This window comes from Danio aesculapii, chromosome 25 (genome assembly GCF_903798145.1).
Source record: "Danio aesculapii chromosome 25, fDanAes4.1, whole genome shotgun sequence".
NCBI lineage: Eukaryota > Metazoa > Chordata > Actinopteri > Cypriniformes > Danionidae > Danio > Danio aesculapii.
In genome coordinates, this window is record NC_079459.1 from 36,217,115 (window position 1) to 36,243,458 (window position 26,344).

General features: G+C 39.3%; 1 protein-coding gene across 1 annotated transcript in view; it reads left to right on the plus strand.

The window, feature by feature from the left end:
• The window catches only part of znf609a (zinc finger protein 609a), a 194,214-nt gene that overhangs the window by 40,237 nt on the left and 127,633 nt on the right, over positions 1 to 26,344 (plus strand). Inside the window, exon 2 of the mRNA XM_056452234.1 lies at positions 20,937 to 21,797. Within this exon, the coding sequence (XP_056308209.1) occupies positions 21,069 to 21,797 (729 nt within the window). The 5' untranslated portion in view covers positions 20,937 to 21,068. The remainder of the gene's footprint in view (positions 1 to 20,936; positions 21,798 to 26,344) is intronic.

Consider the following 26,344-nt stretch of genomic DNA (forward strand, 5'->3'; position numbering starts at 1 on the left):
CAGCAAGCAGGATGAGGTGAAAGGTTAAAATGTAACACTGTTCCCTTTGAAGATTTACCCATGCATTAGCAGGCAGTTTTCGTTATGTTTATTATTGAATATAGGCTGAGTGAATAGTGTATTGAATAAGCTAAATTGACTGTAGTGTATGAGTGTGTGTGAATGAGTGTGTATGGGTGATTTCCAATATTGGGTTGTGGCTGGAAAGGCATCTGCTGCATAAAACATGCTGGAATAGTTGGCAGTTCATTCCACGATTGCTGATTGAAGACGGTTTCCATTTGCACATTCACTTTGATATAATTGCTCAAGTTTACTTTTATATTGTGTATTGTTTTATTTATATTTATTTGTATTTAAATGTTTGAAGTACTTTTAGTTAATTAAAAAGTTATTAAAGTTACTAAGTTGACGAAACTGAAGTTTCTCTAGTAAAATTACAATATCGTGATAATACCGTATACCGTGATAAAAGCTCAATCAATTAATCGCAGCATGAAAATGTGATACCGGCACATGCCTAATATGTATATGTATGTATATATGTATATGTATATATGTATGTATATATGTATATTTGTATATGTATATATGTATATGTATATATGTGACTATTGACATTGTTATATCAATGCTGAAACCATATATATCTTGCAGCCCTAGTTTCTATATACTATTCACATCTACATTCTCTGTAAATTCTGAACCAAGTTTTTACTGCAAATGTCACATCTATACGACTGGAATTGCTCATTCATAGGTGTGAACGAGCCTTTAGATTGGAGTAACTTGCTGGAAATCTCTGAAACGTTGCACACTTGAGAACTCTAATCATCAATCTACCATCCTGACTCATCCTAGAATACATTTTTCCGTTGTGTCTTCAACACTGAATGATCCTTATTTGGAAATGAGCTGAGCAAAAGCGTCTGCCGCTGAAGGGCTGATCTGATCTCGTCTTCATTTAAGTGCTTAATTGATTGATGAAGTGTTTTCAGAAAACAAAGACTGATTGAAAAAGACTGAGGTTTGTGTATTTGCGTAGCTTATCTGCTCAAGTCTTCTCCTGCTGCGTTTGGTAATATTCTGTCGATGTGGTAAACTCTTCAATTGTCCTATTGCCAACAAATGAGCTCTCGTTGCTGGAGGTTATTTTCCTGAAATTACCTGGTGTACTAAACACCTTTCCCACATTACCTTCAAATCAACTTAGCGCTCGTACTTTTTGCACGCAATGAAAGATGCAACCATTGTTAAATATGAACAGCCACCACAACAGTTGACAAGTGCTGTCAATGCAAGTCTTTTCTGTTATAATGTGCACTAGTCTCTAAACGCCCGCAGTACACACTTGGCAGAAGGACTTTGCTAACGGAGGCGACTCTGGCACGAAGAATCATTGTTTTATATTTCCCACTTCAATAGATCACTGTCGTCACACCTTTATTGCACACTTTAACTTCCTACATGTTTGTACACCTGAGTTTGACAATATTGTAGACTTCTAGAGTGTTGCATTTGTTTTCAGAGACAAGTGCCCTGCTTTTGTTATAGTTTTCAGCTCTTTTAGTTTAATTAACAAGGAGTTTAAATAAGATTAAATGAATTAAATGTACTGTAATAGGCTAAACAGAACAAGGTAACGCAATACTGGCAAGACTGCAACAAACTATTTCTACACAGTCAGCTTTTAACAATCTCAAGCTGTTATGTACATTTATTTTTATGTGCATTTTGGAATTTTGCTTTAATGTAAACACCAAGATACACATAAATGTAGAAAATGTGCACAAAAACCTTTGGACGTTGATTGGGTTTGGTCTTCTGAGGCGCAACTCATTTATTAGAGAAGAAAAAAGGCCAAAAGTGGCTCTCTCTACCTCAAAAACAATCCATTTTCAGTCTGATATTTGGTGTCCGTTTATCAGGAAGTGACTATTTTGTTCTCTTTGACTTATTTGATGGAGCCGCTGCTTTGTTTGCACATGTTTTATGCAAAATTTTCTCTCAGTTTAGCGCAGTGGTCACCAAACTTGTTCCTGGAGGGCCAGTGTTCAGCAGATTTTAGCTCCAACCCTAATCAAACACACCTGATCAAGCTAATCAAGGTCTTGCTAGGTGTACTTGAAACACCCAGGCAGGTGTGTTGAGGCAAGTTGGAGCTAAACCCTGCAGGGACACCGGCCCTCCAGGACCGAGATTGGTGACCCCTGGTTTAGTGCATAAGTCTAACTCCAGTCTTTGGATGCAAACATGGCTACAGTCAGGTTGCAAGCTACCTTAGTTCGTCTACCTACACTCTTCATGTTTAGTGCTAGAAAGATGCATTTGCAGACATTTTCAACAACATATGTCCAGCTTTTGAGAAAATGCACTCCCACAGAGTTGAAGAGGCCGGAAGGCAAAGGAGTTGTTTGGCTGTAAATTCCAGTTTAGAGTTTTTACCATGCAAGTGGTGTAATAATTGCATATTCTAGTTGTTTCTTTAAGGGCCATTCACATCAGGGCTGCACAATTAATCGAAAAACATCTTAAAGTAATTTTAATTTTGATGAACCTTTAAAACCAGTGAGGAAAACATGTTTTCTACACACTTTTAGATGCACTATGTGAACGGCCCCTCATGTAGGCGAGAGCAGTGTTAACATTCGTCAGTTTCCTCTTTTGTATTCCATGGAAGAAAGTCCATCAGGGTCTGGAATGACCCCAGAAAGTTTGCCAGGAAAGGCATAGTTGTGAATAGCAGCAGGATGATGTGCCTCCTCCTCAATCCATCTGGGAGCCCGAGGACTCTGTGCCCTGTGAGCAGTATTTCTGTCCTCTCTTTGAATAGGCTGGAAATTATCTGTGACATGAAGGCCGTAAAGCCCTCTGAAGCCCCACGCTCTTTTCAAGAGGTGTCCTGCACTGCGGGATAGGACTGCACAATAGATCAGCATCGATATCGCAATGCGTGAATCTGCAATAGGCACATCGCAGAAACAAAGAACAAAGTTGAACCCTAAAAGAGTGAATCTTTTGTAATGTCTGTGATGATGGATGATTTCAAGTGTATTTGAACCATTTGGGCACTTGAAATTACACTTTGTACTTGTTGACAAAGATTAATTGTATGTAATTATTTCTATGATTAAGACTATAGTAGTAACATTTGAAGCCGATCAAAAAAAGTTGTCTTTAGTTGTTGTTGAATAGTTTTAGGCTACTTTCACACCTAGACTTTTGTTTCAGAACCTGTCTTGTTTACCTCCTTAGCACGGTTCGTTTGACATATGTGCATCCAGCAAAGCGCTCAGATCCGCACCAAATCAATCGGCCAGAGATCGCCTGAATGAGGTGGTCTCGGCTCGACTGAAGCGAACTCTGGAGCAGATCAATTGTAGTGAGAAAGCAAAACAATCCAACTAACGAACCATATCACAGTGTGTTATGGTTGTGTAATCTATACATACGGCTGTATGAAGAGAGAATTATGAGCAGGGTGGGATGTCATTCCTACTAGTAAATGTGAATTTCATGTTGAATATGAAAGTGAAAGCATTACTGAAATATTACAGAGAGCGGTTTATCCGCTGATCAAACTGCAGTCTTGGTTTATCTGTTATCTGTCTCTCTATAATGTAAAGTCTATAATGCATCATTCTAGCCAAGGGCTCTGTATGAGAAAGTCTTGCCTCTGATTTTTATTTGGTGACGATGTCTGTGGGTGTCACCAGTCAAAATTAAAGCGCAGCTTTTCACTTATAATGTCTTATTGCTCATCATCATAAATTAAAATAAGGACTCATGACAGCTGAGCGGGACTCTGACTCTGAGGAGAGTTTACTCACACGTGACTTGTTTTATCTATTTTGGTCCATTTAGAAACTTTGCCGTGTGAAAGCGAACCACACTGAGAACAAAAATAATCCAGTGTTTCCTCTAGGATAGCTGTGGCGGCAGACTCTGTTGGGCATTTTACACAGATCTACCAATAAAGGCTGATTATACTTCTGCATCAAACGCATGCGTATGCTACGGCGCAGCCTACGCGTGGACGCATAGCCCCTCGCCATGGCCGTCAGCATCGCTGGCATGCACCTCTCAAAAAAATGTTACGCGTATGCGTAGCGCAAGCTCTGTGATTGGTTGGCTTGGTATTGCTGACGAGTGTGGGCGGAGGTGAGAGCCGCGCGAGCATGATGCAGCGGGCGTGATGCAGCGGGCGTGAGGCAGGTGTTTACAAGTGTGGAGTCCCGCGAAGGAGCTCCGGATGGACACTGCTGTTTAGTGTTTACCTTATGATTAAAGTTCTTGCACGTCTGCCGGTTCCCACCTCAAAATGAGCGAATTTCAGCCACTTTTACATTAGGGAGGGTTCAGAAAAAACAAAACACCAGCGGAGGAACTCGACACAGAGAAACAAAAACACCTACTGCCAGCTAGCATTTCGGAAGTGTATTGCAGAGCAACAGAAACCGCATGCAGAAGTATAAATGCACGGCTACGCGCAAGGCTTGCGCCGAGGGTCACCCCAATCACAAGTATAAACCAGGCTTTACATGTGGCATTATTTCATTGACAAATGTCGAGATCGCATTCATGTTATAGCTTACGAGCATGTCAATCTCTGTGCTCGAGCGCTGATTTCCTCTGCTCGTGCACAAAACTTCTTGCGCGCCCTCAAATATCCGCTGCTCAAGTGCAGATTATCTTGTGCGCTCTGAAACAAACGCTGCTGAAGTGTGATTTAGCGCGTTTATGTAGTGAGTACGTCTCCAACATTTATTAGATTTGCTTGGAATATTTATGAATGTCTCCAATAGACCTACAGAGCGTCATTAATGCGTCCTGAAGTAAAGTGAAATGGCTATAAACTCCAGCAAGATAAAGTCAGTGCAGGCAGAGCCACAGACCTTTATCTATAAATAAATGATAATTATGGAAACTGTGTTTGAAAGCTACGTCATGTTTGCTAGCCTCACGCTTCACACCTGTCAGTCAGTCAGTCAGTCAGTCAGCACGTCACCTTAAAGGGTTAAACGAACGCACAGCACTACTACTGTTACAGAAAAGTTTGCGCTGTTATAATTCACTTACCTTTAATGTGTTTTTGGTGCGATTATCACCCGCTATAAAAAAACAGCTGAATGTTTTGAATGAGAAGCTCTAATGTAGCCGTAGTGGGATGAATTTTGCTATGGTGCCCCGCCACGGACGAATGAATGTAATGGAAACCATGTAAACATGGTAACAATCTTAATCTCCAATCTACAATCAATCTACAGGTGTGAACGCATCCTTAATTTCACTCCCCTACAAAATCATCACAATCAATGTCAAATGTAGAAGTCTTTTAAAACAGAGTGAGAAGACATCTTGAGAAATTATATTCATATCGCAATATTTATTGCCGAAAAAACGGCCCTGTCGTCTAGGGCAGTGTTTCTCAACCACATTCCTGGAGGTGGACCAGCTCTGCACATGTCTCCTTAACCAGACACACCTGATTCAGATAATCAGCTCATTAGCAGAGACTGAAAGACTTGTAATGGGTGAGACATCCAAAACATGCAGTGCTGGTGGTCCTTCAGGAACATGGTTGAGAAACACTGATCTAGGGTGCCGAATCAGCTACCTATTCACACAGTTAAATGCCTGGCCTGGTTAATTGACATGCAAGAGATTTAATGAGTAAAGATGCATAAATATTTCTTTGTTTTTGGTATATACATGTTGTGTCTGAGCACACGGGTGCCATCAAAGCATTGCTGTCTGATTTAAAAATGCTATTTGAGTCAAAACACACACTCTCAACACTGGACCATCGCCCAGTTGCAGCTCAAGTAAAAGGTCTATTGCAGGTAAGGTCTCCGGGCCACATATATGTACACTTGACTTACTGTAATCGGTGACCTGGCAGACGGTTGAACCAGGGCCGATGCAGAAATGCGCATCATGTGCGGCCACAAATCGAAGTCCCGCTGTGCATCCAGACCAGATGCTGCTCCTGACATTTTGCAGAGATGGAGTCTGGCTGACCTCACGAGACGCTCGATTCCATCACCTGAAGCTTCCTGCGCTTTTCTATTTCTGTCAGCAGTTCAAGCACACAATCCAATTACACGCTGGAGCCTCGGTGTAGCAGCTAGAACTAGCACTCACGGCCCGCAGGCCAGACTCTTAGAAATAGCTCGTTAAGAAAAGCCCCCTTTCCTGCCCCTGTAATTGAGTATTTGGCTTGGCTGTGTTTGGCAGAGCTGGGAAATGTTTATAGGCTGCGGTGGTACTTCACTTTTCTAACATCAATACAGCAAGTCAAAATTATTAGATTTCTTCTTTTCTTTAAATATTCCCCAAACGATGTTGAACAGAATCAGGAATTTCTCACAGTATTTCCTCTAATATTTGTTCTTCTGGAGAAAGTCTTATTAGTTTTATTTCAGCTAGAATAAAAGCAGTTCTTAATTGTTTTAAAGCCATTTTAAGGTCAATATTATTAGCCCCCTTAAGCAATATTAGTTTTGGATTGTCTCCAGAATAAACCACTGTTATACAATGACTTGCCTAATTACCCTAACTTTACCCTAATTACCCTAATTAAGCCTTTAAATGTGACTTTAAGCTGAATACTAGTGTCTTGAAGAATATCTAGTCTAATATTATGTGCTGTCATCATGACAAAGAGAAAATAAATCAATGAATAGAATTAAGTTGCTAAACTATGATGATTAGAAATGTGTTCAGGAAGATTTGAGCTTTTGTTTAACAGAAAGTTTGACATTTTAACTTTGTTGAATCGCGTTATTTTACACGGTATTATTACAAAGCGTAATGTTTAAATGCACACTTCACTTTTATTTTGGAAGTAAACTATTTTACAGCTCCCCTAGAGTTAAACACCTGAGTTTTACCCTTTTTTTTGAGTCTTAGAGGAGAATTTTTAGCTTAGCTTAGCGTAGATCATTGAATCGGATTAGACCATTAGCATCTCGCTTAAAAAAAAAAAAAATTAACAAAGACTTTCGATCATTTTTCTGTTCTGTAGTTGCACAGTGTATTAAGACCAACCTGAAATTAAAGTTGCTCTTTTTTTAGGCTGTTATGCCAGAAACTACACTCATTTCAACATAATCAAGGAACTTTGGTACACTTATAGAAAATAGCAGCGTTTCCTTTTTTCGTCAGTCTTAGTACACTGTGTAACTACAAAATAGTCGAACTTTAAATAGTCAAAACTTGAAGCTCTTTATTATTTAAGTGATTTATGCTATTGATCTAATCCCATTCAAAGCTAAGTTAAAAGTCTTTCAATAAAATTCTAGAGCGCGTTTACAGTGTAGATTGTGTCAAAGCAGCTTAGCACAGAAGTTCTAGTGAGTTGAAACAGTGTCAGTCCAGTTTTCAGAGTTGATGTTCAGTGTGGTTTAATTTTCACTGCTGAAAGTCCAAACACTGAAGAGCAAATCCAACGATGCGCAGCTCTACAAGTCCCAACCAAGCAAGCCAGTGGCGACAGTGGAGGAACAAATTTCACCGATTGACCAAAGTGAAGGAAAAAACCTGGAGAGAAACCAGGCTTAGATGGGCACGACTATTCATAATCAAGACATGATCAGATTTTATTATGGTCAAATAAGTGTAATCTAGAGGCCTTTACCTTTCATATAACACTTCTGATACTAAATGATCAACTAGAAGTCCAGTTATTATTGGCTGTTCCTAAAACTTGGATAGGTCACAAGACTTTTGTCAGGTAGTGTATTGTCTATGACTAGTCAGCTTGTTGCTTTACATCATATATTGCTCGGTTAATTATTGCCGATCACACTCCTGCACTTTGTTCCCGTGTGCATTAACCGCACATTATCCTTCATTAATTTGTTGCAAGCCTCGTGTTAGTGTTTGACATTGTGATCTGTAGAGCCGGCACAGTGGGGGCCGAAATGGCTTACTATGTGTTCGCATTAAGGGCAGTGCAGTAGGTCAAGTGTGGATAGAGTTTCACCCTCTTTACTGTGCGGTTGAACGGTGCAACCAAACTCCTCCAGACCGGCCCAGGACAGCTGTTCTCCTAAGGGTTGGATCAAATGTTCCCTTTGCGGGCACTAGCATGACTAGCCTCTGTTTGAGTTGGCTAATGCTGGAGTTACGAGGCTGGCAGGGCAAGATCTTTGGCCATTTGGGAAACTGGTGGTTGTCATGAGAATAAAGTTGATATTCATTTATTCAGTATATGGTGATGATGAATATGCAGGATATTGATATGATGAGCACTTCAAAATACACAGAATAATTAGCTATTATATTATACTTTGAGTGCTTTATGATTATTCAGATTGTTGTGTTGGCAGTGGTTCAACACAGCACCAAATGCTTAACTTAACAGGTGATTTATTTTCAAACATTAACATTTCCACATGCTAATCTGCCATATGACATTGAAAATTGTCTAAATATATGTTTATTTATAGACCTTTTGCTGGTTAGTTCTTTACAGTATAGCGAAATTTGCTAACATCAGTTTAACTAAAGTCAATGTAATCCACTTGGATGATGCGATGGCAGCCACAGGACAACAGCGCTCACCCCACACCAGGTTAAAGTTAGGGTAATTAGGCAAGTCATTGTATAACAGTGGTTTATTCTGGAGACAATCCAAAACTAATATTGCTGAAGGGGCTAATAATATTGACCTTAAAAAGGGGTTTAAAACAATTAAAAACTGCTTTTATTCTAGCTGAAATAAAACAAACAAGACTTTCTCCAGAAGAAAAAATATTAGAGGAAATACTGTGAGAAATTCCTTGCTCCTGTTGAACGTCTTTTGGGAAATATTTGAAGAAGAAATAAAAAAAAAAAAAAAAAAAAAAAAATCATGGGGGGTGAATAATTTTGACTAATGAATTCACACAGGTATATTACATCAAATGCAATGCATGCAATTAATCGCGATAAATCTGCACTCAGCACTTATAGCCTGAATGGAGTATGTCATGCCATCATCCTGAGATAAAATCCTCCACTTGTCTGCTCACGGATCTCTCGACTAGAAAGAATAAGACAAGAAAGCGAGGGAGAATTCCAAGAGGAGAAAAGATGAAAACGGGAGCAGCGGTGCTTTCATCTGATGCAGTGTGTGTAATCTAACCGCGGGAAGTGCTTTCTCTGAGGCCGAGCGCTTCAGAAAGAGCTGTGATTTACGCTGACAGAGAGCCTGACACTTTCTGCAGGCTTTGAAACGGCTTTTTTATATTAGAGAATCTCAATTACTCAATTGCTGAGAGGGAATTAAAACTGTTTCTGTTCTGGCACTGAATGCACAAGCGGTTTTTAATCAGGTCAGAGGGTTCTCCTGAGAAACGCCTCCTAATTTTTCTTTCGTCTTTGTTGTTTTGGTGGTGGGAAGTTTTGTTTCTTGGCAGCTCAACATTTGATTATAATTGCATTTCTGTGGTGTGATTTTATAAAACGATTGTCAAGGCATCGTTTGTTTTATCACAGATTACGTTTCCTCTTAGTATCTGACTATTAGATGTGATCTAATCCAAAGAAAATAAATAAATTGTTGTTCCAAACTCACAAACGGCTTTCACAAAGTGTAGAAAATCTGTACCAAAAAAATGTAAAAGTAGAAAATAAATGTTTGACGTTTTGAAGTCTGCATCAAGATTAGAGCTGCACAATATATTGCAAAATTCTTGTTATCGCGATAACAGTATATGCAATATACACATCGCAGTCATTAGATTAAATCATTTACTATATGCACTGGTTGATTATTTAAATTTGACCAATCAGATGGGCCCTCATTATCTTTAGCCCCGCCTCCACAGTAGTTGCTGTTCTGGTATTGGCTGGAGCTGCCCAAAGCTGAACCCAGAGCTGAAAATAAACACTAATGGCGGGAAAATGACAACAGATAATTAGAATAGGAGTCATTCAGAGATCTATTTTAACGATCTAGGTGCAAAGTCTGAAGCGCAGGGCGCAAAAGCATTTAGGGCGTGTCTGAATTCACTTTTGCTATTATAAGGACGGAAAAATACGCTCTGCGTCACGGCGCATGGTCTAACAGGGTTGAGCTTATTCTCTTAATGAGTTATGGGTAGGCCTACACGGAATCTGCGTGTGCAGAATTCCTCAGATTTTTAGCCCATCATTAATTCTGTTTATTTACTTGAGTAAATGTGTGAAAATCTATATTCAGTTTTTTAATTAATTTCAGTAATATTATTGACTAATATGAAAATGTTCATCTGATTTATATACAATGCAGTTTGTACAGTCATATTGCTTTAATTAATAATTAATTAATAATAATTCAGTCCACAAAGTGGTGCAAATGGGTTTACTATTTAAACAACGTGGCAGAAAACGGGAAAATTAAGGTTGCGTTAGTCTGAAAATAGCAACGTATCGTGGAAACGCTTCTTGCGCATTATTGCGCTGAGTGTATGATAGGGCCTTCAGTGTTTTAAAGACTAAATGTTTGCACCTCGACACAGTTTTTTAGCCTCAATTATAATTAATTAGATCTAATAATATATATTTTACCTGTTTGTTTTAATATCACTAAATAAATAAATGATTTAAAGAAACGGCTAATAAAAGTAGCGTTTTACTTGGGTACATAATAAGAAATATCGTTACCGCGATACTCTGCAATATCTTTATTAAATCGGTTTATTTTAACATCAAGTTTAATTATCATTTAAAAAGACAATAAAATAGGATTTTTTTTTATGGAAATGTTATATTGTAAGAATTATCATTATCGTAGTACACATACAGTACCGCCATATACAGTACAGTACACATACAGTACCACCATATACAGTACAGTACACATACAGTACCACCATATACAGTACAGTACACATACAGTACCGTACAGTACACATACAGTACCGCCATATACAGTACAGTACACATACAGTACACATACAGTACCTTACAGTACACATACAGTACCACCATATACAGTACAGTACACATACAGTACCGCCATACCGCCATATACAGTACAGTACACATACAGTACCACAGTATACAGTACAGTATAGTAAACATACAGTACCGCCATATACAGTACAGTACAGTACACATACAGTACAGTACACATATACTACCGCCATATACAGTACAGTACACATACAGTACCGCCATATACAGTACAGTACAGTACACATACAGTACCGCCATATACAGTACAGTACAGTACACATACAGTACCGCCATATACAGTACAGTACACATACAGTACCGCCATATACAGTACAGTACAGTACACATACAGTACTGCCATATACAGTACAGTACACATATAGTACCGCTATATACAGTACAGTACACATACAGTACAGTACACATATAGTACCGCCATGTACAGTACAGTACACATACAGTACAGTACACATATAGTACCGCCATATACAGTACAGTATAGTACACATACAGTACTGCCATATACAGAACAGGACAGTACACATACAGTACCAACATATACAGTACAGTACACATACAGTAGTACACACACAGTACCGCCATATACAGTACAGTATAGTACACATACAGTACCGCCATATACAGTACAGTACACATACAGTACCGCCATATACAGTACAGTACACATACAGTACCACAGTATACAGTACAGTATAGTAAACATACAGTACCGCCATATACAGTACAGTACAGTACACATACAGTACAGTACACATATACTACCGCCATATACAGTACAGTACACATACAGTACCGCCATATACAGTACAGTACAGTACACATACAGTACCGCCATATACAGTACAGTACAGTACACATACAGTACCGCCATATACAGTACAGTACACATACAGTACCGCCATATACAGTACAGTACAGTACACATACAGTACTGCCATATACAGTACAGTACACATATAGTACCGCTATATACAGTACAGTACACATACAGTACAGTACACATATAGTACCGCCATGTACAGTACAGTACACATACAGTACAGTACACATATAGTACCGCCATATACAGTACAGTATAGTACACATACAGTACTGCCATATACAGAACAGGACAGTACACATACAGTACCAACATATACAGTACAGTACACATACAGTAGTACACACACAGTACCGCCATATACAGTACAGTATAGTACACATACAGTACCGCCATATACAGTACAGTACACATACAGTACCGCCATATACAGTACAGTGCACATACAGTACTCCCATATACAGTACAGTACACATACAGTACCGCCATATACAGTACAGTACAGTACACATACAGTACCGCCATATACAGTACAGTACACATACAGTACAGTACACATACAGTACCGCCATATACAGTACAGTACACATACAGTACAGTACACATATAGTACCGCCATGTACAGTACAGTATAGTACACATACAGTACTGCCATATACAGAACAGGACAGTACACATACAGTACCAACATATACAGTACAGTACACATACAGTAGTACACATACAGTACCACCATATACAGTACAGTACACATACAGTACCGCCATATACAGTACAGTACACATACAGTACCGTACAGTACACATACAGTACCGCCATATACAGTACAGTACACATACAGTACCGCCATATACAGTACAGTACACATACAGTACCGTACAGTACACATACAGTACCGCCATATACAGTACAGTACACATACAGTACCGTACAGTACACATACAGTACCGCCATATACAGTACAGTATACGTCCCTACCGGCCATCATACAGTACAGTACACATACAGTACCGCCATATACAGTACAGTACACATACAGTACCGTACAGTACACATACAGTACCGCCATATACAGTACAGTACACATACAGTACCGCCATATACAGTACAGTACACATACAGTACCGTACAGTACACATACAGTACCGCCATATACAGTACAGTATAGTACACATACAGTACCGCCATATACAGAACAGGACAGTACACATACAGTACCGCCATATACAGTACAGTACACATACAGTACCGCCATAATCACGATGCATCTAAGAATGGAATTGTTTATTGAAAGCCCTGTTGTTGTCCTGTTGTTATTTCTCCTCACCTCAGCCCTCATTGTCTGCACTCTTTTATCTGTTTTTCATCATCAAGCGAGAGCGAGACCGATATCGATCCTTACTTCTGTCATCTCGAAGGTGCTTGCACAAGTGCCCGTTTGAGTTTCAGCTCACGTTTTTCCATCAAGCCGAGGCGTCCGCAGTGGATGCCTGTGTTAATTAGGCCCATGTCGTGTCGGCTGGGGTTTTGAGAGCATGGAAAGGCAGCCCGCAGCCTTCTGGCATGTGGCAGGGAAAGCTAAATTAGTTTAGTGCCATTATTTACAGCCCCTGGATGGGCACCAGTACCTGAGTGTTGGGATAATGAAGAGGACGACCTGTTCCTGAGCCGCTTAAATCTGGCTATGCTTGCTTTGCTTTTAGTTCTACTTGCCAAAGATGAGATGCACGATTTAATTTAAGCTTCTGTTGAGGCGCATTAATTGATTATCCATCAGAAAGCGAAACTTGAGCATCACATCCCGATCTGGCAGAAATCATCTCTCTGCTTGCAGTGTTTGAACAGAGAACAGACAAAAGGATTCCTTTAACCCACATGTAGACCAAACGCTTTCATCATTCGCTTCCTAATTGGGTTGTGTGTGAGAATCGTGACAATCGCTTGCATCATGTGCTGTGTTAGGATAGAGATGAGTTCTTGTAAAACTTTTCACGTTTATTGGCAGAGTCAAGAAGCCGAGGCGGCGCACTACACTCATCTGGCAGCTCACTGCCGGATGTTCAGCCAGTAACCAATACATGATTCAGTTCATATTTTAACTCTATTTCTGCTCTTCCACACTTCTGATTTCATGATTTAGATTATAATTATGTGACTGTTTTTGTATCAGATCTTGTAAGCGGGGTCTCACTACACGTTACTGCACAAACAAATGGATTCGCTCAGTATTGTGTGTCATCACTAGGGCCAGACGGAATCTGCGGACGTTTTTTGCTATTTCTGCGGAGAATTTTGGTAAAAATCTGTGGATTTCTGCTGAATTATTTTGGGAGTTTCATAACTAAAACCTTAATATATGAAATAAAAAATAATATCTTTACAACTTGTCTTTAATGTTTAAAATGCAAATCCAATTATATCCACTTCATTTGGTAAACAAAGCAAGTCTCTCATATAATATCTCTACTGAAAGACAGAAAATATTACTGTACACACTGCACTGTACATAAATCAGATAAATATTTGCATATTAGTCAATAATAATACTGTAATGAATATAAAAACTGAATAAATATAGATTTACACACATTTACTCAAGTAAATAAACAGAATTAATGATGGGCTAAACATCTGCAGAAATCTGCGCGCACAGATTCCGTGTGGACCTAGTCATTAGTTAGAAGGTAAGTAGTTACTGTAATTAAATTACTTATGTAAAAAAGTGAAGGGATTACTTAATTTAATTACAGTCTCTTTTAATGAACTTGCCTTATACTAGGGCTGTGAGAAGATTAGGGTTGCGATGATGACCGTTTTCAAGGTATACCCCGGTTTGGAAAAGTCAAGGTTTTAAAATAGTCTATTTTCTGCTATAGCGTTCCTAAGGTATGAGTAAGATTTTTTCTTCACATTTTTTTAGGACAGCAGTATCTCCAGCAGAAAATATATCCAAAGATGCTGTTTTAAATTGTAAAGAAATCTGTGTTTTTGACAGCAGAAGTCAATGATTCATTTGAACATCTGACATGTTTACCAGGGCTTGACATTAACAAATGCGGGTAGATTTCAGCGGTGGCGGGTAAGACAGACACTCCCACTAGCCACTTTGGCTGGTTGAAAATAGTTTTCCCAGATAATAATTCTTAAAAGCAGGGTTTGACAATAAGGATGGTTCAATATGCATCCAAAGGCGATCTTAGTATTGAGAAGCAGCACGACTGACAATTACTACACAAAACACAAAATAATTGTTTTTGCAACTTTGCGCGAGCAAAGCAGGTGAATACCGAATGAGAGCATAATCACTCGCGCTAACAGCTGAGGTGATGCGCATGACTGTTTATAACGTGTGCGCGCTCCCATTTCCTTGCGTGAAGCAACTGTGTCTAGAAACACAACTGATGCGATCGGTTCTCTTTCAAATAGACTAGACATAAAGGGATGAACATGCACACACAGTCCTGCTGCTTTCAAGAGCTCCAGAGTTGACTTATTGTTAGCAGCACCAGTTGCTTTCGCTTCAACCATTTTTAACAGATTATTTATGGGTCTAACATTACCCGTGTGTGTGTGATCATCCTTTCATTATCACACCGTATGTTTTTTACCTGCTTTCTTTTGTGTTAATATGGTTTAATTTTCTTTTTTTTTTTTACAATAACATTACTTTAATGGGAGATTAACTCCTCATTTATGTGTAGTTAACTGGTGATCTGGGACCGTTAGCCAGGACAGATCACTGTGTGTATGTTTTGTTAAATAAAAAGTGTAGTATACAGCTCTATTTAGCTGGTTTGACACATTTTAAATTTGTTGCTAATAAATAATTCATTGTTTATGTTTGGTGTGGTCAGAGATAAATTAGCTAAATCCTTCATTTTGAGCTCTGAAAATGATGTGAAATAACTAATTGTAATACTTTGAAAGCATGAGCCATCTGCTCATGATTATTGAGCTCATACACCACAACCAAAGAGTGAAATGAATGAGGAGGCATGTCGAGATGACGCTAAATCTAAATCAAGTCATTTTAGCATGTCAAAGTCATATTTATGTGTGTAAAATATATCTTCCCAACAATAAAATTGTGGCTAGTGAAAATGGCGAGTGGCTAGTAATGTTGGAAAACTACTAGCCACAGTGTCTGGTGATCAAAAGAGTTAATGTCAAGCCCTGATGTTTACTGCTCCAAAATATTAGAAATGTTTCCCAAAATAAAACATGTTGTGTTCAAAGGAGAAAACGGTTGTTTTTAACCCAGATATTTAAAAAGAACTTATGTTAGAGCAGTAATCATAATACCGTGAAACGTGATGTTTTTATATCGTCATACCGTCAGAATCTTGCCTAGATAAGATCTCGGTTTATGATATCTCGTGAGCGGTTCATTCCGCTGTGGCGACCCCAGATTAATAAAGGGACTAAGCTGAAAAAACAATGAGTGCAGTTACATTTGTCAAGATGGTTAAACATGCTCGAGTATCCATGAATTGAGTCAGAAATGACTGACATAATATGATATTAATGAAATATGCTGCCGTGACTTTGTTTTAGGGTGTTTTCACACCTGCATTATTTAGTTCAGTTGAATCACACTAGAGTTTGTTTTCCTTATTGGTGCGGTTCGTTTGTGCAGGTGTGAATGTAGCATTCGTACTCGAGTGCGCACCAAAAGCGGACCAAAAAAGCGTACCGAGACCTACTTGAAGAGGTGGTCTCGATAGCCTTTCAAATGAACGCTGAAGCGGTTCGTTTGTGGTGAGAACATGATCCGAACTAAAACAGACCCGACCGCAAAAAGTACTGCGCCTATTGAACTAATCCAGCTGCCGTAGGCTGATGCGCTGTGCATTATGGGGCGTGTAGGAAAAATATTTGTTGACAGCGCTTTACCAACAGAGAGAGAGAGGGGGAAAAACATTACCTAATGGATCGTTGGTCATATTTCCGCAAGATGAGCATGTCGCAGTTTAGCAATATTATTTCACGCCTCTTCCTGAAGTGATGTGTTATTCATTAAAGCATTGTTTTCCAGCACCAGCCGCGCTTCATTCTCCAAATGTATAGTTTGTCTGAAGTGATGTATACAAACTATATAGTGTACTATGAGCAGGGATACAATCAGCCGGCGCAGTCGGAGCTCCATGGTAAACATTTTGTGTCTGCCAGTTTGTTTACTTGCAGAAGTTCCGTTGGTATTTTCCTGCACATGAATTCTGACCAATCGATAAGCAGTTTAGGAAATATGTTCAATAACATCTGGCCAATGAGAGATGTGGATTTGTCAGATGACGGCATTTGGGTTCTTTTCATCTGGTTCGGACCAAAGCTATCAGTGTGGTGTGAAAACGACCCAAAGACGGCAGAGAAATGCTGCAATGTATCATTTACTGCCCTTGGTCTGAACCAAATGAAGCGAACTACAGATGTGAAAGCACCCTTAATCAGTTAAACTCCGCGCACCTGGGACCGTGACGTCTTCGACTTTCGCTTTAAGATTTAAAGGGCCAGCATTGCACCAGACCCCCTTAAGTGGTTTCGTTTGAAAGTGTAGAAGCTATATGTTATGCACATCTGCATCACTTTGGTTTTTATTCTACTGTACAAACGTTATTCACACTTAAACACACAGTATTTTGGATACCTGAGCTGGGTGTTGAACATTGGTTCATATATGACACATGTACAAGTTCTAGCTCAAATGAAAGCTCTTGCCGGTGCTCATACGGTTCTAGTGTGCTTTTACTGAATTATATTCTCATATCAAACGGTTGTCGAATGAATCACTGTGTTTCCATGGTGCAATACATTTAGGATCAATAAGCAGCTCCAGATAGCTCAGACAGCTGTCATCTCTTACCTTATGCTGAGCACTTCAGGGCCATTTCTCCTCTGTTTTTGAGGTGATGTGCATCAGTAATCCTTTTATATGTCTGATGTGGTCCAAACACAGTGAATTATGTTTGATCAAACAAAAGAAGAGTGAAATATGAAGACGATGGTCGGTCCCTGTGGCTTGTGCAGCACCTCTCATCAGTTGGAACACAATAACTTCTGCATAGATTATGGTGGAGACATCTTTCTTTTCTCCTATGATTACAGACATGTGCAGGAACCACCAACATTAATTACAGCAAGCTAGAGCACACAGAACCTAAAGGGTCCACTTTTAAATCTGAGTTTATAAAAAACAATACAAAAAGCGCCTCTTTTATTAGCTGTTTATTATAACACAGACAACATATACAGCTATTTTAAACACTTTCAATAGTGCTTTATGAAAATTCAAAGGGTTTTCTTTAAAATGACACCAGATTTCTGCATTTACACCTCTGCATGTGGATTTGGGAAGCTTTTAAATGTGGGTAGGCAAAATCCAAGCGGAAATCCTAAAATAGCAGAGTTAACCGGTTAATGTATATAATAGTGATTATTCCTCAGTTGCATTTTAATAAAGCTAAAAGGTCCTGCTTGGCTTAAATGTAAAGAATTACATTTTTTAAAAATAATTTCTATTTTCTATGCATTTTATATAGTATTTAGTAACGTAATTAAATTACATATTGAGTATTTGAGTTACTTTTCAGACATAATTAAGCCTAAGGGCACCTATTGGAGTGGTGTGTATAAAGATTTTAAAGGCTCCATGTGATTGGTCAGATTCGGATGAACAATGCATGCAGCACTCAAATGCTTGGCAAATAAAACTAATTAAATTTATTGCACTTGGATATTATCGCGATGACGATACTTTTTTACCGTATATACATTTACACACTTCATTTGTCTATAATTCTGTGTGACGCCGCTTCGGAAATCTCCGAAAAATGGCTCCCCTCTCAAAGCTCTTCGAAGTGTCCTGAGAAACGCAGGGAAGCGATGAATGACTGATAGTGAAGTCAGCCTTATCCTGGGTTCCAATGGCAGACGTTTGGAAAGCTTCCCGTAGGACACCCTCCATGTTCCCTGCTCGACTGACGGATTATAGCAAACCACTGATTAGCGTCCTCTCATTCAACCATCTGTCTCCTCGGCTATTTAAGATGCAGCTCAAAGCTCATCCTTTTCAACTTAAGTAGCGTTCGGTTTTATTAGACAACCTCCAGTCTGTAGTAGTGCAGTTAAACCAGTTTGTTTGACGTGACCTTTTTCAAGAATGGCTGAGAATGAAACTGACCTTAAATCAGCGTCTGCCTGTTTTATTACTGTTCAATTTGTTGATGTGTGCTTTAGAGTGCTTGAGCATGTCTGATGGGAAGCAGATCAAGGCGTGTTTGACATCAGAGGTTTCTGTTTCTATTTAAAGCTCGTGAAGATCAGTGACTGGTGGAAAGTGTTGGTTGTGTGGTTCACGTCCACAGATTATATAGTGGCAACTGCTGAGTAATTCGTTAACTGTATATTGACGTGTAATATAATATCCTCATCCTGTTTATCTTTTAGGAACTGGTCCAGATGAGGTGGCTCAGTGGTTAGCACTGCGGCCTCACAGCAAGAAGGTCGCTGGTTCAAGGGTTATCAGGGAATTGATGAACTAAATTGGCCGTTGTATGTGTGTGTGAATGAGTGTGTATTGGTGTTTCCCAGTACTGGATTGCAGCTGGAAGGCTGTGTAAAACATATGCTGGAATAGTTGGCGGTTCATTCCGCTGTGGCGGCCGCTGATATATAAGGGACTAAGCCGAAGGAAAATGAATGAATGAACTGGTCCTGATGGCCACTTTTGGACTCAGCCATAGTTAAAGTTGTTGATAGTCAACGTCTGCAGTCTTTAATGCAGCTTTTCTAGCCATCACTCTATTTCATGAACACCAACACTCTTTTTGGGAAGTACATTGTAGATTTATACAGTTTTAATGCAGTCTAAGACTATAAAACAAGTCATCTTTGTGGATGTGTACTGAACAAGTCTTATCAAACTTGGGATTGCTTGTGGTGCATTGTTGATGGTTTAAACTCTATAACATGTCCTATGTCAATGCTCTGATTTGTGTTGTACCCTTTGGCACATTCACGTGACGTTACAGTAGCCGAATTAAAGTGTCATCTCAATGCTATTAGGGTTGAAAAGTAGTAGTTTGAACACCCTTAAAATCTATAAAGTTAGGAAATCAATTGTAGTTCTGTTATTTTTTTAAAGCCAGTAGCATGTCTTATTCCTTCTGACTGCAGTAGTCAATTTCGCTGTGTTGTCAACTGGCCAGTGATGGATGGACGTGCTTCTGTGTGTTGTGATGCATCGTCTGTATTCTGAGCAGTGATTGACTGTGCACTGATGTTGACCATGAATCAGCTATATATAAGTCCCGAGTCAATCGAAATGCTTTTTCTAGTCTGAAAGGTTACTCTGCATTTTTCTACTTGACACTGACGGGTGCAGCTTAGCTAGGTTTCTAATATTATCAAATACAACATGTAATCAGTTTGAAAATGTCAACATTTCTAAACCTGTCTTATTAGCGGGTGCAGCCATTGGAATCTTTTTGGCTTGAGACTTCCAGTCTCATTCACTTCCATTGATTTCTCGACATTAAAAACAGCTTGTAGGCGGCGCGGTGGTGGAGAGGGTAGCGCTGTTACCTTACAGCAAGAAGGTCGCAGGTTTGAGCCTAGGCTGGGCCAGTTGGTGTTTCTGCGTGGAGTTTGCATGTTCTGCCCGTGTTGGTGTGGGTTTCTTCCGGGTGCTCCCTTTTCTCTCTCTGAAATTGGGTAAGCTGAATTGTTTGTGGTGTATGTGTGTGAATGAGGGTGTATGGGTGTTTCCCAGTGATGGGTTGCTGCCGGAAGGGCATCCGCTGTGTAAAACATATGCTGGATAAGTTGGCGGTTCATTCCGCTAGGGCGACCCCTGATTAATAAAGGGACTAAGCTGAAAAGAAAGTGAACGAATGAATGAAAAACAGCTTGTTATGCTACTTTATTGCTAACTGATATTATGTTGTTCTAATTTTAACTATAGTCATGAACACACTTGTTTGTTGAGCAAGTAGTTTTCTGCTGTGTCTTAGTCCCAGACATTCCTCCCATAGGCAACTGAATCGTAACTTCTAAAACAATCTCAAAAACACGAGCATTTCCGCATCGCAGAATAAAGTCAATAACACCAGTATTCTTGTGTCTCCAAACATCATATTATACTCATTATCCTTTTGTTGTTTTTGTCCTGCAGGGCAACAATGTGGGTTACTGGGAAGGGGAAGCCAACAGGACCCTAAGGCTTGTGTAAATGTGCCTCCTGACCACCCGAGTCGTCTGAGAAGGTCAGACCTCACTGTGGCACCCTTGGGCCGCTGGCACTAAGATGTCCCTCAGTAGTGGCACTGCAGGCGGGAAAGGTGTGGACTCGAATGCGGTGGACACTTACGACAGCGGGGATGAGTGGGATATTGGTGTAGGCAACCTGATCATTGACCTCGACGCAGATTTAGAGAAAGACAAGCTTGAGATGTCTGGCACCAAGGACGGGGACGGAATGGCTGCTGCCTCGAGTGCTGTAGCGGCATTGCCAGACAACATAAAGTTCATTAACCCAGTGCCGCCTCCGCCAATTAAGGACAGCAAATCCAAAGCTAAGCGTAGCAAGAATTCCAAGGACAGTACTAAGTCCTCAACCCCAGATGGGGTCAAGAAGGATGCCCAGGGACGGACTCAAAATGAGGGCGCTGGGGCAACTGCTGGAAATCTACCTTCCGGGAAAGGTTCTGATAAAACTAACAAGGCCTCCCGTAATGCTCAGAGTGGAAAAAAGGACAAAGAAGCTTCTGGGAAAAGTAAAAAGGAGAAAAACGAAGGAGTACAAACTGGGAATGTGCCACCGGAAAAGGACTCGTTGGTCCAGGTTATACCTTTGGGCCAGGCACGCAATACCCCATTTGAGGGGACGCAAAATTCGGACCTCGTTGGTGCTGACCAACTAGGAAATATTACCCTTGATACCACTGGAATAATCACACCTTTGGCTATCAAGAGCGAGCCAGAAGAAGTGGAAAATAATGATTGCAGGACCATGAAGAAAGTAAAAAGCGAGAAGGTAAGTCCACTGTTTTATTTCCTTACTAGTAAGGTTTGCGCTGTTTAGGAAACCTTTGGGTGCTTGTATTACACTGTGCAATATAGTGGTGGCATGTGATAAAAGGTATTTTCATGTTAAGTGGTGTGACATTTCAGTTTCAGAAACTGTTTCAACTTCTGCGATACCGCGGTTGAACAACAACATAAATTACTATCACAATGATCACCTCAGGTGCGGATTATGTGCTTTATTCAGTGTTAAATGCTACCAATGTGAGTTTCAATACCATTGTACGTGACTTTTACTGGCATACTGAAAGTGGCACATACGCTTTACCTTAGATCTTCAAAATAAAATAACTAGCAAACGTTCAGTCTGAAAATGAGGTCATAATTGTGAATCAGTGCAAGCCAACATATACCAGCCACTCAGCATGCACTTTCTGAATTGCTGGTATTTAGTTTTTCTGTCAGGTGCGGACAGTCAGATTGCTTGTCAGTAGAATCTTGTTACATTGCATGTAGTTAGAACATGGGATAAATTTAATGTTTGTTTATATTATTTGCTATAAATTCTGGTGTTGTTTAAAGGTACAGTTTATATATCTGACTGTTTGTATTAAACAACAAAATTGCATAACAAATAGTATATAAATATAAACATATTCATACATTTTAATACATTTTGGAAAGCATCGCCAATGCACCGAGATATCGAATTAAACCGAATCGATAGCATGATAATCGTAACCGAACCGAACCGTGAGACCAGTGTAGGTTCACACCTCTAAGTGATTGTGTGACAGCAGAGGTTTGATGCTTATCTAATTCCAACGGTTTAGAAATGAAGTGAGTTGATAGTTTGACATGCAGTGTGCCAACCGGCTGGTGGCATTTCTGTTTGGCAGTAGTCCATTTTAAAAAGAGCAGAACAGTCATGCTTAGCTCAGTGGTCTCTGTCTCTATTTAGTAACGTGTATGGCTCCGGCAAAAGAAATTTAGGATACAGGCCAGATGACCAGTGGCGCAAGGTCAACAACTCCTCGTTTCATCAACTAGAATTTAACATGTAATGCTCGTGAGTGTATTGCAGTAATCGTTGGTAAGTAAATAACCAACCTCATAACTTGCTAGCCTTAGGAAAATACGTGCAGTTTCTGAGCCTGATTGAAGATCCTGTTACTCAATCTTGTTTGTATAGAGTTGTTGGCTGCTTATAGGGGTTTTCTCGATTATTCATTGCTCAATTATCAGCCTCCTAGTTCCTAAGGAGTTTTGGCAGCTGGTCTAGATTTGCAGCTTGATCTCTCATGTTAAAACAAGAATCCATGCCACGACAGATTGTTCTTCGAATGTGGAGTTCAGCTTATTCCCCACAGATACATGTTTGCATTTGCTAGCTTGAGATCCAAAGATCACTGAAGACTGGTGCATTTAATTGGAATGGTGCGTCGTCTTTGCCGTCGGTCTTTAGTTGTACATTGACCAAGTCTTGCCTGTGCTTTACTAAGTGAGAGACTGGTGTATCTGCTTACAACAGATCTGTGAAATTCCTGGCTAGTGACTCAGTCGGTAGTTGTTCATACTCACAGCATTGTGTTCCCTACCTAGTGGGCCTCCAGGGAGCCATTGAAATGTAACACTTGGACCCCATGCTTGCTCTCAATTGTGACAGGCAGCCAAATATAGGCTACTGGAAAAAGCAACACGGGGTTTTCTTTAGACAGGATTGATGGTGTTCTGTTCGGGACGTCCTTGAAAGAGATTTATTTATTTTTGTGATTCATTATGGCTTATCTTGACTTGTGTTTAAGCATTAATGGCCTTGTTTATTGTGTTGGTTTTGTCATTAAGGGCGATATGACTTAAAATCAAACCCTTGATTAAGTGAACGTTTTACCAGGATTTCTGTGGTTTTATTTTTAATGTTATTTATTTTATTCTATTTTATCCCTCCCCATAGTTCATGTTATCATTTGTACTGTAAATATAAAGCTGTTACGTGTTTATCTGTTTATGGTTATGTGGTGAATAGACCATTTCAATGTGGTCATGTCATTGGCCCATAAACACTTCCTGCTTGTTGTCAAACAACTTCATAACTGTAACAAGAGGCAATTCAATCATATCTTGATGTTAAAACAGCTATCGTAACATTATTTATCAAAATGTGGACCTGTTTCGATTCTCAGAAGCTATAGAAATAAATGTAAAACGGGAAATACGTCAGGACTAGAGATGCACGGATCAGCTGAAATGACATCCAAATCCGCGGCTTCATACTAATCATCCACCCGCCCACATATTTTTTTTACCTGATATGTGTATCCGCACCCGATTGTCACTTTAATAATTGAATTCTTTGTTTTAGGCATCATAGGTCACCGTCAGGGCCGGAGCAAACTGAACTGAAACTCGTATCAAAAACGAGAGACGGGAGTGTGATTGCAGATTCAGTGAGCTTTAATCTGCGCATCTCTGATCGTGAAATAATACGTTAATAGTAAACGTTTTTAAATGAACATTTATTTATAAAAACAAAAGTTTGTCTTCAGACAACATTTTCTTCATTTTCAAACAGATACAGAAAGTCAAAATAAGACATTAAAGCTTTTACAGATACAGGAACAAGAGAACAAAAAGGGTGCCGCTTCAGCCTAAACGGTATGGAATAAAATCGCTGTCATTAATATTTTGTGCGTAAATAAAATTCTCGCATCCGTAATTATAAAATCGTAAAGGAAAACGGAGCGTACTCGTAATTTTACGAGGCTACAATTCCAAAACCTGCAATTAGAACAGACACAGATACGACATTTTGTTTTTCTGTTTGTATACGACTGATAAATTTACGATGGGTGTACTTTACACACACGAATTACAGTTTCACCACGGACACGAAGTCCTGATTATGAGTACGAATCAAACAGCGACACTTCACTGTCAAAATTACGTCACCGCTTCCACAGGCATTAATTTTTCCTTTACGATTTTATAATTACGGATGCGTGAATTTTATTTACGCACGAAATATTTATGACAGTGATTTTATTCCATAAAACGGCAGCTATTTTATGTTTCCTTGGACTTTTTCTTTGCACTCTATTGTGCCTGGATTCGGGCGATTCCGCCTCGCCTCCAAAACGAGGCCAGCTGCACTGAATTGAGCGTTCGCTCACACCGCTTGTAGGAATGATCAAGATTCTCCTCGCAAGGCGCTGCAGTCGTGGAAATAAGCGGTCTTGTTTCTCCCAGAGCGATAGCAGATTTTCCTCTGATGACTCCTCTAACTGAAACCTTGAATAGTGGGCTACTCTTGCGCTTCATCCATTATTTTTGGGCGTCTCATCTTCCCATTCTGCAAAGCCCACTCTCTGCTTTTTCGCTGGTCCGGTTAATCATTATGTATTTTTTTATTACCAGACCCGCGGATTATCCGCAGCGCCCGTGGATATAACCGCCATCCGCGCATCACTAGTCAAGACCATTGTTTTTGTTTACATCCCTCAAAATGGTCTATACACTGAATAAACACATTTAATAGGCGATGTTCCCACCTATTACCAAATAAACCGGCAACAAAGAATTTGATTTTTATCTAAAGCGTCAATTATTTCACATATGAGACTATTTTTTTTTATGAATGAGTTTTTATGGCACATCAGATTGCTTCACATATGAACAATAATGCAATCAATGCACTGAAACTCTGTCCACTCACAGTAGTATGTTTCAAAAGTATAGTATGAATAGGATTAAAAAAAATGAAATGACCAGCATGGGGACAACTTGTCAGTAAAATGGTGAATTTCATTTTCGGTTTCATTTTCGATTAATTGCCCATCCCTGTTTTACAACGTTGCATTGCATTATATAGTCGGCATGGTAATACTAAACATGCTAATCACTAGGGCTGCACAGTGTATTGTTTCTACATTGATATTGTAAAGTGTGCATCCGCAATAGTCACATCACAGGATCTGCAATGTCCAATTGGTATTATAATTCATCAGGAGACACGTTTCAGTCATCGCAATGTTTAACCATAAAATGACGCACATCATTTATGTGTGTTTTTAGCATTTAAGTCAGTTTAAAGTATTCAGCCATAAGAAATTGTTTCTAACTTTGAGAAACATGAATATGTGTGTATATATATATATATATATATATATATATATATATATATATATATATATATATATATATATATATATATATATATATATATATATACATACATATATATATATATATATACATACATATGAAGAGCTTAGATGCAAAACCTCTAAATGCCATTTAATATTTTCTTCTAAAATTAGCATTTTTCTCCGACTCCTGTGTGCGGACTGTGTAATTTTACTTTTATAGTGACAAATAAGTTCTTTTTATTGCCTTTAATGTGAAGTAACTCAACACAAATATAGGAGGCTGAGAATAATGCTCATTTTAGGAGGACATTTTAGATGATATTTAGAGGTTTTTCCATCTGAACTCTTCATACATATATACATACATATATACATATATATATACATATATACATACATGTATACATATGTA